This window comes from Salvelinus sp. IW2-2015, linkage group LG3 (assembly GCF_002910315.2).
Source record: "Salvelinus sp. IW2-2015 linkage group LG3, ASM291031v2, whole genome shotgun sequence".
Classification (NCBI taxonomy): domain Eukaryota; kingdom Metazoa; phylum Chordata; class Actinopteri; order Salmoniformes; family Salmonidae; genus Salvelinus; species Salvelinus sp. IW2-2015.
Genome location: NC_036840.1, coordinates 31,556,888 through 31,573,856, shown reverse-complemented (window position 1 = coordinate 31,573,856; position 16,969 = coordinate 31,556,888). Strand labels below are relative to the sequence as shown.

Below are 16,969 nucleotides of genomic sequence, written 5' to 3'. Positions count from 1 at the left end.
ACTTATTGCACCTGTTAATGAAATGATTGTTCCAGTTAAGATGTTTTAGGTAGTCTAATATCTTAGTCTTCCCAACCCGGAAATCATTCCGAATGTAGGTTGCGGGTGAATAAAAATTCCAAACGTTGGATATCCCCACTCTGGCTGTATTCCAACAAAAATTACACATCACTTTGCAAGCCAGCATAATGTGACTTGCAGGCCTGATGTGGCCTGTAAACCATGAGTTTCAGGCCACTGTATTAGGTTGAAACTAGGCCCTCAAAATAAGGCCTTATGAAACACGTGCTGTATTGTGTTAAATAATTTAATTTGAATGATAACATATTTGTTTAGGATTTCACTTGGTGAAGGCCACAGGACTGAAAATGGATGAATACAACAACCATGTACAGTATCTGTCACTAACAATAACAGTCATGGGTGGTAACTCTACTATTCACTTGAAAGGCAAGACACTCTGGGAAATATGCAAATAAGGCTTTACACTAAGCAGTGTGTTAATTTAACACTGAAGATTGTGGATCCTTATAGACACTGGACCAGTGTTAAATGTAACACTCTCAGTGTTGATTTAACACTGGAGAATTTGCCACAGCTGCAGCGCACACCCTAACCTCTACCGTACCTCTCTCACGATGCGACAGAGCATTCAGAGGTGACTGGATTTAATTTGTTGCTATAGTTACAGTTAGTACAGTGGTTATCCTATTACATATGTATAAGGTGGCCCCGTTGTATATGCTGCTTATGGTACAGTTAGTTCAGTGGTTATCTTATTATATTCACTAATATTACTGTACCCTGTCTGTACCCAGCTAATCCAATTATGTATAAAACAGCTGTCAGTCATCATTCTGTTGGATCAGAGTACATTGCATGGAATCCATGCAATGTAACATGCTCTGCAAGTGGCTACATTCCAGAAAGCACATGGGGTGGACCTCTTTTATAGAGAGGATAAATCCCACTCGAAGTATGTCTCGAAGAACACTTGTTTTGATTAAGACGGTAAGTGTTCAATTTAAGTGTTTGCCAACTCAGAAGGCGAAAAGGCAATGGATACTCTACCTCTATATACCTTATCTCAGAATGACCCCAATGGATACATTTCATCCATCCCCATTTAAATTGCCCAGAAATTTGATAAAAATACCCCCAGCTGAAATATGTTCTGTACGCCACCCTGATCGGTCTGTGCTTKTTTAGGCAAGCCGTATATTTAGCCGTGACAACCTTCATACCTACGCATCAGTAAACACCTTTGGTACTGACCTGGCAGGACTGGCCGAAGTCCAAAAGGGCCTCTGCTGGGGGAGATGCCTCTGACAATGCAGTCGAACAGAAAGCTGATCTGCTCACCCTCCATGGATGATAGGAAGAAGACGCCAGCCCCTGTAGGAAACACACATAGTCCGACGGCTTAATGTCACATTCCACTATTTAGATTGTGGTGAATGTTTCACTACACCCGTCTGTGTCAATTATAAATGGATGGAAGTAGAGTACAGTGATGCATCTTTGTACTGGCCAGTTGGCTCACAAGCATAGCAATTGCTAGCACCCATTAATTTTGAATGGACAAAAGTGAATGGACATGATTCTGGACTGTCAACCAGACAATTGTGGTCCATTTTAACTTAGCCAGATAGTGAAATARGAGCAACCTTGAACTTTCATAGATATAAAACGCTGAATTTAGATTATGTTAACCCACTACATTCTAGAATATGTACATAAGCTACGGCTAAATAAAGCCTCACACAACACAAATTAACTGTAAAAATKTCAATCTCTGATATACAGCTCCGGTCACTCAAAATGTCCAATTCGAAGCGTAAAGTTGGTATAGGTTGAGAGGGTGTTAGGGTTAATGGGTCAGGAGTTATTTTGCCTTCTCCGCTAACAACCAAGGCTGCTAACCATCACCCCCAAGCCTTAGACACACCAGGGAGGTCACCAAGAGGGTCCTTCTGTCACTTGGTCCTGAGACCACCCACCACAGAGCTGGCCCCCGTCACATGCCACCGACCCTAAGAAGAGGTCAGAGGTTAGCAGCTAAGACCACTCAGATGTCTACACTGAGGGGGACTCAAGAAGCATGTTACAACTTCTCCTGTCTGCAGTCATCTGTTGTCGTCTATCATCCTGTTCTGAGTAAAATGGCTAATTCACAAGGTTAATTAACAATCTGACTTGAGAATAATTTACAGTATTCATGGATTCTCAATAGCTGCAATGTCTACTACTGCACCTATGTATTGATTTATGTCAGTACTTGGGTGGAAAGTAATCCATCATTGTTCACCTGAAGTATGAGTGGTGCTTTGAGAACAATGTAAGGCTCTGGCTACAACAACAACAAGTGAAATAACATACTTCCTGAATGATGACATCATGAAAATGTTTCAACAAAGCTAAGCAGCACATCTTGCACACTCCCCACCCTAACKTAATGAACCCCTCCACTTCTGTCTTATAGAGTCCGAATCATAGGACCAAACCAAGGCTCAGCCATTTGCTGGGGGGACAGGGTTTTACACTGGCATGTAAGTAAACTCTAWGCAGCGGCCAGGGTTGGGGAGTAACATATTACGTTTTTTAAAACTGTAATCTGTTACATTACCAGCAAAAATATTGTAATCAGATTACAGATCCTTTTGAAAAACTTGATTACTTTTAAATTCAGAAAGGATGTTTGCCCCCCAAAAATGTGACACCTTTCTGTTTTCTCAATGACATTCAAATCAGCATTGAAAAAAGTTACAMATTTAAGTTTGTTCTGCCTGAGCGAGTCTGACCACAAGACCACTATGATAACACCAAATGCGTTTTGATAGATCGCGAGAAAATAGCAGGAATATTAGTMTTTTGTAGGCTACAGTCCAAGCTATGTCTTCCAACGGTGCGACTGCTGTCGGCATCCAAAGATTATCCAATTTGAATAAACGCTTGGAGGTAAGGATGCAGCCTTCCGGCGATACGGAAATCAATTAGGTCTATTTTAGGTTACATAAGCCATTAATGTGAATCACACTGCTGCTCTGCTATTGTTTTGGATGCTTTTCAGAAATGTTTTTGTATATTTAAACCCAATAATGGTTGAACTGAAGTAGTTTAAACTGCCTATCAATCATTGTTTTTGTGACAAAGAAACAAATCGGAAGCAAACAGGGCAAAACAAGAGTTTMTATTGGGTAGATTCAGGTAGGTTCCTCCCCGTTTCGTTCTGTTTGCTTCCGTTTAACAAATGTTTTGTACCAGAATCGACGTAATGAAGTGGACAGCCAGTGAAAAATGCGCTCTTGTGACCGCTGCATCGTGYGGATCCCAGCCTATGGAATAAAAGTTTGAGTTCCTCCCTTCTAAACTCCCCCGTTATGTTGTGCTCCATACGAGTTCAATTTAAGATGACCATGAGTGGGGCTTTTAATGCTCAATTTAATTCGTGCTAGTTAAAAAAAKATATATTGGCCTAACGGACACATGCTCAAACTTGGACAATTTTGATAGACTTAAACAGCTGCAAGTTATGGAGATATTAAAATTTCACCTACAAAAACGTAAACAATAGGCCAATAGCAAATGCAGCCAATGGAATACATTTTTCAGGCAGAACTGGGTGATTTCCGCTAGATGGCCAAGTCAAAATTTGCTATATTGTAAACATTTATGGGGGGGGGGTGCTTTTTGGTCTTAATTTGAGGTTAGGGTTAGTAATGTGGTTAAATTTAGGGTTAATTTATCCTTAATCCGAAAATGTGGTTCGCTTCGCCGTGTGCCTACCAAATTTTGTAACAATGCGCAGAATTCCGTACAGCTCCGCATTGACATGATTGGTTGACGGTAGGTGGGGGCGAGAGGTCCTGTATAAACTCAAACTCACTTCCTTGACAACTTCCTTCACAACAGCTCTGCGCTGCCCTGCGAAGCGCAATAAGTATGAATGCCCTGACTTCTGCAGATGCCGTATCACTGTAGATGCTGCACGGCCAATGTCGACGTCGGATTGACCATACAGCGGCATTTAAGAGGAAAGTAAAAGTAACAAAGTAATACGATTACGTTACTGAGTTTGGATAATCCAAAAGGTATGTTACCGATTACAATTTTGGACAGGTAACTAGTAACTAACGGATTACATGTAGAAAGTAACCTGGCCAACCCTGGCAGCGGCSWTTAACTGACACCAGCAGCAGTAGATGAAAGCACTGAATGCGCATTAAGTAACTCGTAACTGTAAAGGATTACATTTAGAAAGGAACCTAGCCAACCCTGGCAGCKGCCATTAACWGACACCAGTACCAGGAGATGAAAGCACTGAATGAGCACTGAGTAACTAGTAACTGTTACGGGTTACATTTAGGAAGGAACCTACCCAACACTGAATGAGCACTGAGTAACTAGTAACTGTAACAGCTTAGATTTAGAAAGAAACTACCCAGCACTGAATGAGCAGTGAATCATATAGGAACACACTTATTAATGTATATCTGCGTTCAGACGGCCTTGTCCCTGCTCTTTAAAATCATTATAAAAGCCCTGTATTCCTCAATGGAAGTATCCTTAGTTTTGAGGTCTCCTTGGTAAGCTGCTGTCCAGTGCAGACTGTCTGTAGACTGGTCTGGACAGACTGGTCTGGTCTACAGACTTTGAACAGACATTAGCTTCCAGCTACATAAAAAGCAGAAAGAATATTTCCTCTCTCGTTATACTGTAGCTTTGTTATCCATCCCCGTTCCCATTGTCATAACATGGCTTTGAAACATCTCAGTTTTGATATTTGACAACCCCTGGGAGTTGTTTTAGACAGACTTTGAGCCTGGCCTTAGAGATAGTCTACATGGGAAAGACTGAAGAGGCCAATTCACCACCAGACACCATGCAGCAACGTTACCCCCCAGCCAGAGGTCCAGTAACACTGTCGCCCCACTTCTCCATCTGCTGTGGATAAACTGTGCTGCGACAACGTATCTCTGGAATGCATGCCCTTCACAACACTTAAACATTCAGACGCGCCCATGTATAGATCCCGTGTACACACACACACACACATACATTTTTCCCGTCTTTGAAAAAGGGATGTGATTCCCTTTTATTTATGACGCATGGATTGGAAAACTCTCCCCGAATGTGACCTTCACGATATTAAGTTGCGCCTCTAGCCGAAGATTGAATAGAGCTAAATKAATCACGGATCACATACTGGAGTCTCCTGTTTCCAGTTCATCGTGTTTATTAATTTTACTCTGATGTCTTCAGCTATGCAGCGTACTTTGCGTTCCTGTCTGTGTCCACTACAGGTGTTGACACGCGTCCGTTCCACCTTTAACGGTTTAGAGTCTATTCCAGGATGTAAACTGCAAAATACCATATCACAATCACATACACAGGCCATGGAAATAAACTTAACGTGCTCTCTGCTCAAGTATGACTTCATTGACTTTATATTTAGAGATTATGTTTTGCTGGACCAAGGCTAAATGAGATTGGATTTCTATTCAAAGCTTGCAAGCTTTGTGAAACAAAATCGGCCATGACAACAAGTACTTTATTTCATGTCGTCTACCCAAGTTACAAAAGCAGATGTTYATACGTCTGATCCATCTTGTCGGACGACAAACTGAATTCCTCCGCTGTTCTATGTTCACTACATACTTCAGTCTGAGACTACCATCGTTGAAGTCGTTTGTGGTGAAGTCAAAATGAGAAGTCATCAGCGATTGGATCATCTCTAACCAATCAGAGTATCAAAGCCAAAGACGTATTTTAAAATTCCGCTTTACCCACGTGTGTTTTTGCCCACCCAACCCATCGATTTTTGGGACCAATCAAACGGTCTAGAATGGATTTCCATCCTAAAAATCATCAGTTCCCGACTCATTGCGGAGRAGAAACTAACGTACAAAGAGCTATTTTTATGATTCTGTGTCTCGTCAAACACCATTGAGCATATTTAATGTAAGTCTGGCCCCAAGGATGAGTCATAAAAATTAAGAAACATCCAGCAACTCTGTTTACCACTCTCAGTAGTCATAGTCCCGACACTAATGTTCTCCGCCTGAATGATGCCATTTGACACGCTGTTCTTACAGGGTAGATGACTCAGAGAGAGAAAAAACAGGAAAATGTAATGATCTAAATCCACTGAATGCCAAACTCATCTTTTATGCTCTCAGTGATGAGATAAATCCCAGAAACATGTAAATTAGATCAAATTGTGGAGTGATACAAGSGGCTGAAAGCACATGCCAACATACGCTCCATGTGAACATGAAACACATGTTGTAAACAGTGGTACCGAAGTCTAGTAACCAAAGTAAGTTAAAAATAAAACTTGGACAAAAGCTTGGATATGTCGTTTGAATTAACTTCTGTAATTGTCCACTCAATAAAATCAAGTTTAGTCCCAAAGGTCACCATAAATAATAGCCATCATATACAGGTAACTGCCAAAATAAAGGAATCASTTGAGTAAATAAGGGATACAAAGTATATTGAAAGCAGATGCTGCCACACAGGTGTGGTTTCTGAGTATATTAAGCAATTAACATCCCACCATGCTTAGGGTCATGTATAAAAAGTGTTTCCCGCCACCATCGACAAAACACCAAATKATGGAATTTCTCATGGAAGAATGGTGTCACATCCCTCCTGTCACGTTCCTGACCTGTTTTCTGTTATTTTTATGTGTTAGTCGGTCAGGACGTGAGTTTGGGTGGKCAGTCTATGTTATGTGTTTCTATGTTGGTTTTGGGTGACCTGATATGGTTCTCAATTAGAGGCAGGTGGTTTACGTTTCCTCTGATTGAGAGCCATATTAAGGTAGGTGGTTTCACATTGTCGGTTGTGGGTGGTTGTCTCCTGTGTCTGTGTTTGTCGCGCCACACGGGACTGTTTCGGTTTGTTTGTTTCGTTCGTTTATGTAGTCATTTTCCTGTTYGTGCGTTCTTCGTTGTTTGTAAGTTCTCATGTCCAGGTCTGTTGACATCGTTTTGTTATTTTGTTTATTATCAAGTATAGTTCGTWTTTCGTCTTGTTTAATAAATTCATTATGTCAAATTACTACGCTGCAAATTGGTCCTCCGATCCTTCTCGCCTCTCCTCGTCCGAGGAGGAGGAATATGACGACTACCGTTACACCTCCAATAGTGTTCCAGACACTTGTAGTATCTATGTCAAGGAGCATTGAAGCTTTCCTGGCGGCTCGTAGTGGCCGAATGCCCTATTAAGACACTTAAATGTTGGTGCTTCCTTTATTTTGGCAGTTACCTGTATAACCCACAGAAAATTCCTTAATGCCACATTCACCTTGAATTTGAGTCTATCAAAGATCAACTGTGGAGTCTGATTTCCTGTTATGTACTGTATTGATTAGTATTCTTATGACCAAGCAGAAACAGACGCTTTATTAGTTCCATGATACTTAATCAGATCATATAGTCATAGAAGTTTGTTTCAGTTCCTAAAAAAATTGTCCAAAACTAATCTTATAGGCCATTGGGCTTAGATTTAAAGGATMTATCTGCTAAAGCCTAATGTCAAACTGGAAATCTTCAATGACAATGCCATTCTTCTTTTTCATGACACAATATGAGAGCACAGTGGTTAGTAGCTGTAGCACAACAACAGCGACATCAATCAACTCACAGTAGCCGCATCGCGTCCCCCCCTCAAAGACGAAGCCGTTTGGTACAGGCCCATATCTGCGTAGGTCTGGAAGGTTCCACTGGCCGATGATAACGGGGAGAATGTCCCTGACCAGGACCAATAGGTTGTTACACAAGTGAAGGGTCGCAGGCCCGCTCTCCAACATGGTGCCTGGTAAGATACCAACGCWAAACCTGTGGACTGGACAGAGAAGAAGAGAAGTTGGAAACCAGTTAAACAAAATACAATAAAAACKAATTATTGATTTAATATAAACATATCACTACCTCGACACAAACAATTGTTTTAGTGGTAGCCAATAACTGAAAAAGGGATAGAAATAACAATTTCATCCTAAACATTATTGCTCCAGTATGGCTGTGATTTAACTGTATAGTATTAAAAAAAAGGAAAACAGCGGAGTGCATTGAGAGTGAGATCGGTAAGTTGAACAGAGTAGAGCTCAGATCTGAAGCCCAAATGTAATCAATCAGAGCTTGTCACAAACACCAATGTATTTGACTCAATATTTTTGCTAATGAGCAACACAAGAGGCCTGGTCAGGGTAGGAACCTGTGTTGTCTGTTTATCTGTTTTATAAATGTTTTAAGTGTGTGTGTGTGTAGACTTTTGGGTGTTTTGTGTATGTGAATTTTAAGTGCTTGAGAAACAGTGTGTGAGTATGTGTACAAATGGGAGTTTCTCGATACCAAACAGGAACTACATTAAAATACATGAGTGATACCAGTGAGTAAACTCTGTTAGAAGAGAGATTGATGGCGCCAAAGATGAGAAAATGTCAGCCAGTCCCGGCGTGTCATCGCTCAGTTTGAGAAAGATTCATGGGGTGTCACAAATCACAACAAAAGCGCTGGCACACAACGGCCCTCAGGCACAGGCTGGCAGGTGACATTTCTGCGTGCCTGGCCACAAGTCAGCAAGACGGTGGGCTGAGCACACCCCCAATCACATCGACAGGGCTGTAGTGGAGCGGGTCAAGAGCTTCAAGTTCCTCGTGTCCACATCACTAAGGATCTATCATGGTCTACACACACCGACACAGTTATGAATAGGGCACGACAACGCCACTTTCCCCTCAGGAGGCTGAAAAGATTTGTCATGGTCCCTCAAATCCTCAAAAAGTTCTACAGCTGCACCWTTGAGAGCATCTTGACTGGCTGCATCACTGCTTGGTATGGCAAATGCTTGGCCATAGACTGTTCTCTCTGCTACCGCACGGCAAGCGGTATCGATGCACCAAGTCTGGAACCAACAGGACCCTGAACAGCTTCCACCCCCAAGCTAMTTAGTTAAATAGTTAACCTAATAGCTACCCAGATTATCTGTATTGATCCTTTTTGCACAAATGTTTTTTACCCATCATATACACATACTGTTCATTATCTGTCACTTCATAATTTATTTTATTGACGTCTGTGGCATTGTATTGTGACAMAACTGCACATTTAAGAGTGGTCTTTTATTGTCCCCAGCACAAGGTGCACCTGTGTAATGCTCATTCTGTTTAATCAGCTTCTTGATACACTGTATATACAAAAGTATGTGGACACCCCTTCAAATTAGTGGATTTGGCTATTTCAGCCATGCAATCTCCATAGACAAACATTGGCAGTAGAATACCACACTGAAGAGCTCAGTGACTTTCAATGTGGCACCATCATAGGATGCCATCTTTCCAATAAGCCAGTTCATCAAATTTCTGCCCTGCTAAAGCTGCCCCGGTAAACTGTAAGTGCTATTATTGTGAAGTGAAAATGTCTACGAGCAACAACGTCCCCGCCACGAAGTGGTAAGCCATACAAACTCACAGAACGTTATCCTGGTAAAATGTGATTGTATTGAACAGTGCTACTTCCAGAAAGTATGGACTTGTTTCTGGACATGGTGGCCAGCTACAATACAGGTTATGCCCTAAAAGAGGAATAAAGGTCTCTGGGGCTGTTTTTGTGGTTCAGGCTAGGCACCTTAGTTCCAGTGAAGGGAAATCTTAACGTTACAGCACATAATTACATTCTAGACGATTCTGTGCTTCTAACTTTGTTGCAACAGTTTGGTCATGTAGTGTATCTACCTCAATTACCTCGTAACCCTGCACATCGACTCGGTACTGGTACCCCGTGTATATAAGTTGTCATTACTCATTGTGTATTTTATTATTGCGTGTTTTACTTTTCTATTATTTCTCTATTTTCTTTCTCTCTGCATTGTTGGGAAAGGCCTGTAAATAAGCATTTCACTGTTAGTCTATACCTCTTGTTTACAAAGCATGTGAAGAATAAAATTACATTTGATTTGATTTGACACTTCACGCCAGAGCACGACAATTACCACACTCACCCACAAACACACAGTGGAACACACACACACACTGGCATTTACATTGCACACACACACAAGCACACACACAGGGCAGCTGCAATATGTCCGCTTGACCATTCCAATTACACTCCACACAATAGATCCAATACATCTGATTTTTTTTACACTCATTTGTTCCACAACACAATTCAACTGGACTCTGTGGAGTCAATAAGAGTTCTACAAAATATAAATTGCCTTATTAAACTTCTACACCAAAATCAGAGCATAAAAAAGTCAAAACACATATTAATGAATACATATTTCCGGATGGTGACAGGGATATGAGTAGATACAACCAGTTATACCCCATTCCATGCTCAATCAGTCATCAAACTGACATCTAAAACACCTTACTGGTTACTTTGAAATGATTTGGTTTGATGCACATGTTATGTAAATTCATATTGCACAACACTTGGGTCACCCAGAAGAGCACGTCRTCGGAGAACACTGTCAACAAGRACCTACCCATAAGACTGCCTGTTGCCTAGGATGTAGTGTAGCAGATACCAGCTAAAAACACGCTGATTTGACTCAACGCCTAACAGAGTTATATACATTACATACTACCTACATGGGCCCTCTGCAATAACCATCAGGCTGAAGGGGACACGGATGTCCAAGGCTAAAATCTACTACATGAGTTCAACTTATTACTTCACAAACTAATCCACATAGTACAAATATGGGGCACAAACAATGACTACCATAAACCAGTGCATCTCCCACCTTCCCCCAGACTGTAGCGGATGCGGATGTCCCAGGCCAGCAGAGCCTCTTTTCCGTCGAAGCCCAGCATGACAACCTGGCCCAGGCAGAGGATGACCAGCATGTAGCCCACCCCCTCATAGGAGAGACCTGTCTCCAGACCACAKATGTCCTCCAAGGTGACGCTGACCCTCTCCCGGTGGCCCTGGGCTTTATCCRACTTGTCTTTGTAGACCAGAAGTACCAAGCAGTCTGGGAAAATTGGGAGAGAAGAGAGAACATAAGGAAAAACTTAAATTTCACAAAATTATGATCTATAAAATTGATGATCTATAACAGTTGTATCCTACAACATAAAGGGTCAGTTTCCTGGACAGTCTAAGATTATTCTTGGACTAAAAAGTGTGTTCATGTCACGCCCTGACCATAGAGAGCTTTTTATTCTCTATGTTGGTTAGGTCGGGGTGTGACTAGGGTGGGTCATCTAGGTGTTTTTATGTCTATGTTGGCCTGTTATGGTTCCCAATCAGAGGCAGCTGTTTATCATTGTCTCTGATTGGGGATCATATTTAGGCAGCCATTTCCCCTTTGTGCTTTGTGGGATCTTGTCTATGTATAGTTGCCTGTGAGCATTATATTAACTTCACTTTTTGTTTGTTTTGTTCTTTAAAGTTTTCTATTCCAAAATAAAGGATGGAAACATACCACGCTGCATCTTGGTCCACTCCTTATAACGATCGTGACAGTTCAAAGGAAATATCCTTTGAAAGTGCTTTTAGTCCAGGACTAGGCTTAATCTGTGTCCAGGAACCTTTCCCACAATGTTTAGTCTTAAAGCAGTCTTAGTTGTTAGTGAATGTAGAGACTAGGTATGAGGAAGTTAATTACAGCCAGGAAACGTTGTTATGCATAGAGTTATCATTGTATTGAGAAGCCTTCCAGTGAATAGGGTGGAGTAAGAATCAATTTGAGCTTTTTATTGTATTGTACTGTACTGTATTGTACTGCATTGTATTATATGTTATTGTAATATATTGTACTGTACTGCATTGTATTGTACTGTATTGTACTGTATTGTATTAAAATATATTTTATTGTATTGTACAATATTGTACTGTACTGTATTGTATTATATTAAACTGCATTGTGTTGTTTTGTACTATGTTATAATAAATTGTATTGTCATGTATTGTACTGTTTTGTATGATAAATGTAAATGTATTGTACAATATTGTAATGTATTGTACCGTACCGTATTGTATTGTATTTTATTGTAATGTATTGTATTATGTTATATTGTATTGTATTATATTGTAATGTACTGTAATGTATTATATTGTACTTTATTACATAGTATTATATTGTATTGTAATTTATTGTACTGTATTATATAGAATTATAATGTATTGTAATTTATTGTCATCTATTGTACTGTATTATATAGAATTATAATGTATTATATTTTATTGTAATGTATTGTATTATGTTATGTTATTGTATTGTATTGTATTGTAATGTACTGTATTGTATTGTCAGTTCTGAGGTGGGAGGATGAAATAGAGGAAGAAGAAAGACCATTAGAAAATGTGAGTTTTATACTCGACTTCAGTACATCCTTACTGTCTAGAGAAGAATACGAGTTAAATAAATGGACCATATTGTCTGGCCTGCTTCGAAAATATCAAAAGGACTCTGACTTCCTATATTATCCTGAAAGGCTACACTCAACACAATGATAAGTCAATCAGCGACTTTTGCACTTTGAGTAAACCTGTTGGCAGCACCTGACACTTGTAAGACATGGCCAGAGTCCATAATATGCCAGGCCTACTGTAAGTACCAGTACCTCTTGACATAGTATGAAAGGCAGGGGGAATGGTTATCTTGGGTGCTTGGCATTTACTGTGACCGTACAGGCATATGGTGAAAACAGACAGTAGCTGGTCCACAGAAGTTGGTCCACAGTAGTTGGCCAGTGCTCCTCGCTACTGACCACACATGATATCCCACAATAACATTGTGAGTGCATTTACTGTTATATCTGAACCACAGAAGGTTGGTGGCACCTTAATTGGGGAGGATGGACTCGTAGTAATGGCTGGATCGAAATGGGTGGAATGGTATCAAATACATCAAACACACGGTTTCCTTGTGTTTGATGCCRTTCCATTTKCTCCATTAAAGCCATTATAATGAGCCGTCCTCCCCTCAGCARCCTCCACTGATCTGAACATATTTAATCAATAGACACAATAACTAGCCTATAGCACAGTAAAGGTAATCACTTCCAATCAGAAGACTATAGTTTACATTCTTAATAACTACACACACATTTGACATAAAACTACATTTCCTACATTGTATTTACAGCGTAATTGCCTGATGCATGGTTATAAACCAGTTATAAACACACATACAGCAGCGGCCTCTTTAAATGTAGCCTAGCACCAGAACACATTAACTTTAATACGGGGCCAGCCAAAGTTTGAAGGAGCAACCCAAAATTCGAAACTATCAGCACAGTAGCCTATGCATGGAAAAATATTACATTCCATGGCATGCAGTAATGCAACTTTGTTGCTTTTTTGGGGATGTTTAGTAGGCTAAATGACAAGTAGACAGTTATTTATCGATTTACTACGGTAGTAAATAGACCACAAGCAGTAAACTTTCGAATTGAATTGTAGGCCTATTACATGACCATATACACTTAACAAAGAAAAAGTAAAGTTATGCGCTGATGTTTCTCTAACAACGTGTGTTACGCGCCATCGAATATAGAACAGTGAGCGACGTACCTGCTACAGGCGATGGCTTGCGGAGTGCAACCCACCTATCCTTCCACTGAAAGAGACAACCGTACGAAACAGACGCAAACATTAAAATATTGTATAACTTTGATGCACATTCAAATTCACTGAATTAATTTGTTTTGTAAACACCTTTTTTCCATCTCTGAATTTGACATATCCCTCCACGACAACTGAATCCGTCATCTTCAGTCATGGTTCCAAACCAAACAGCTGCGGTGTCGCTGTCCGGTGCCCGAATGAGAGGTCATTTTCAAAATAGCTTTAGCCTACTGGTGAGGGGCACACACTCCCCCCTTGTACACGCGCTTCGTGCACGCCCATCCGACACCAACGCAAACACACAGAAACGCACCCACCCAAACTTACAGAATTTCCCAGGTGATTTTTCAACAGGTGATTTTTCAACAGGTGATTTTTCAACAGGTGATTTTTCAACAGGTGATTTTTCAACAGGTGATATTAATCAAAATATATTAAAGAAATGCTACTTGCAATTGACTATATGAGTTAAAGGTTATCATTTGGGGATGGCTCACTAACAATACATAAATAATGAATTGTTACACACACATTTAACAATACTTACAATGTTTATTCAGTCACAAAATAATCTTTATTTCACAGTTGTGCAAAAATCACTATTCTTCCACAATAGGACACAAGCTGTAAGGTCCATACAATAAGGCTGATGTCCATTCATTTAGACTTGGGCTTGCGCTTGATAATTGTGTTGATCCAGTTGACATAGCTAACAACTTTGGTGTAGACACCAGGCTTCCCAGTCTTTCCACAGCCATCACCCCAGCTGATGACTCCATACAGGAAGCTGATGTCATCCTTCACACAGGCCAGGGGGCCTCCTGAGTCACCCTGGGGGAACAAGCAGACACACACACAAACCGGCACGCATGCACGTGCACACAACACAACACACATCACAACACACCACACAACACATGCACACACACACACCACACACACACACCACACACACACCACACACACACACACACACACACACACACACACACACACACACACACACACACACACACACACACACACACACACACACACACAATGAGTCATCCCCTTGAAACCTTATATTACACAAACCAAGTGCACTCCTACCTACATTCAATATTTGTGTCATTACAACACAACATATAAACAAGGTGGGAAGTTAACCATAACCTTTCATTAAAGAGAATGCAGCTGAAAGCCATGCAATTTATACAGCAGCCTCCTCCATATGCATGTTCTGTGAACGCAAACCACTATACTCAAACCAAAACAGTCCAGAGGCTCCTCTATATATTATACTGTATCACTCATTACACATCCTTATCACATGGCTGACTGTACAATGTACAAGAAAACATTTATGCTCTTCTATTCTATTTTGGTCCAGAAAAGGAGCCCTRGGTCTATGCACTCTTACCTGGCAGGCATCCACACATCGGTCGGTCCCGGCACAGACCATGTTGGATGTCACATGGTTGCCGTAGACTTCAGGCTGGATACACCTCTCAAACGGGATGATCCTCACCCCGGCCTCCTGCAGGTTGCTGTATTTATTCGCCTCTTTGGAAAAATAAGGCAAATAAATCCATAATGGCTTGGATAKACTTATACACTGTAAGCATTAGGTCACATGATAACAATTACATTCATGTGAAGACATGAATAGGACACATGGACCTATATGGAAGAACATGTGATTGGACATGGTGCATTGATGTCTATTTGAGATGTTACATTGTTGTGATATGAAGACATTCAATATAATGACATATCTGACCAGTACAGTGAAGGACACGCAATACACCAGATGACTGTTTTTGACACAACACTTACTCTCATCCATGTAGCCCCAGCCAGTGATCTGACAGCAGTAGTAGTCTGGGAAGGTCATGGCTTTATCAGGCAGGCAGATTGGCCGTATAAATTGAGTCCTTCTCACACAGTGGCCATCTTGTTTTTTCAGTTTCACCAGAACTGTTGGAATAGAAACATTCTTATCATAAGACAGGAAAAGGTGAAGAAAAGTTGTATTTATTTAATCTTTATTTAGCCTTGGCGTGTACATTAAGAACCGCTGTTCATTTCCTATGATTACGACCTGGAGTGGGGAAGTCATCCAAATAAGTTATAGAACTGTCACGTTCGTCGTTTGGATGAAGAGAGGAGGACCAAGGCGCAGCGTGATAAGAATACATTCTTCTATTTATTTAACGAAACAAAGAACACTTAAACAAACTATGCAAAACAACAAACGAACGTGAAGCTATATATTAAACAAGTGCAGACACAAGCAACTTACATATAGACAATAACCCACGAAATACCCAACGGAATATGGCTGCCTAAATATGGTTCCCAATCAGAGACAACGATAAACCTGTCTCTTATACACATCTAGATGTGTATAAGAGACAGGATCTGAACATATTTAATCAATAGACACAATAACTAGCCTATAGCACAGTAAAGGTAATCACTTCCAATCAGAAGACTATAGTTTACATTCTTAATAACTACACACACATTTGACATAAAACTACATTTCCTACATTGTATTTACAGCGTAATTGCCTGATGCATGGTTATAAACCAGTTATAAACACACATACAGCAGCGGCCTCTTTAAATGTAGCCTAGCACCAGAACACATTAACTTTAATACGGGGCCAGCCAAAGTTTGAAGGAGCAACCCAAAATTCGAAACTATCAGCACAGTAGCCTATGCATGGAAAAATATTACATTCCATGGCATGCAGTAATGCAACTTTGTTGCTTTTTTGGGGATGTTTAGTAGGCTAAATGACAAGTAGACAGTTATTTATCGATTTACTACGGTAGTAAATAGACCACAAGCAGTAAACTTTCGAATTGAATTGTAGGCCTATTACATGACCATATACACTTAACAAAGAAAAAGTAAAGTTATGCGCTGATGTTTCTCTAACAACGTGTGTTACGCGCCATCGAATATAGAACAGTGAGCGACGTACCTGCTACAGGCGATGGCTTGCGGAGTGCAACCCACCTATCCTTCCACTGAAAGAGACAACCGTACGAAACAGACGCAAACATTAAAATATTGTATAACTTTGATGCACATTCAAATTCACTGAATTAATTTGTTTTGTAAACACCTTTTTTCCATCTCTGAATTTGACATATCCCTCCACGACAACTGAATCCGTCATCTTCAGTCATGGTTCCAAACCAAACAGCTGCGGTGTCGCTGTCCGGTGCCCGAATGAGAGGTCATTTTCAAAATAGCTTTAGCCTACTGGTGAGGGGCACACACTCCCCCCTTGTACACGCGCTTCGTGCACGCCCATCCGACACCAACGCAAACACACAGAAACGCACCCACCCAAACTTACAGAATTTCCCAGGTGATTTTT

The 16,969-nt window shown here is 40.7% G+C and overlaps 2 protein-coding genes across 2 annotated transcripts in view; both read right to left on the bottom strand.

Moving 5' to 3' along the window:
* The window catches only part of LOC111954800 (protein Dok-7-like), a 44,267-nt gene extending 30,406 nt beyond the window's left edge, over positions 1–13,861 (bottom strand). The window contains exons 1-5 of the mRNA XM_023974714.2: positions 13,683–13,861; positions 13,539–13,584; positions 10,762–10,992; positions 7,651–7,851; positions 1,276–1,395 (exon numbers count right to left, since the gene is read on the bottom strand). Of these exons, the coding sequence (XP_023830482.1) occupies positions 1,276–1,395; positions 7,651–7,851; positions 10,762–10,992; positions 13,539–13,584; positions 13,683–13,736 (652 nt within the window). The 5' untranslated portion in view covers positions 13,737–13,861. The remainder of the gene's footprint in view (positions 1–1,275; positions 1,396–7,650; positions 7,852–10,761; positions 10,993–13,538; positions 13,585–13,682) is intronic.
* Positions 13,862–14,130: 269 nt separating this feature from the next.
* LOC111954789 (hepatocyte growth factor activator) overlaps positions 14,131–16,969 on the bottom strand; it is a 20,148-nt gene continuing 17,309 nt past the window's right edge. Inside the window, exons 12-14 of the mRNA XM_023974704.2 lie at positions 15,411–15,551; positions 14,995–15,137; positions 14,131–14,423 (exon numbers count right to left, since the gene is read on the bottom strand). Coding sequence (XP_023830472.1) covers positions 14,250–14,423; positions 14,995–15,137; positions 15,411–15,551 — 458 coding nt within the window. The 3' untranslated portion in view covers positions 14,131–14,249. The remainder of the gene's footprint in view (positions 14,424–14,994; positions 15,138–15,410; positions 15,552–16,969) is intronic.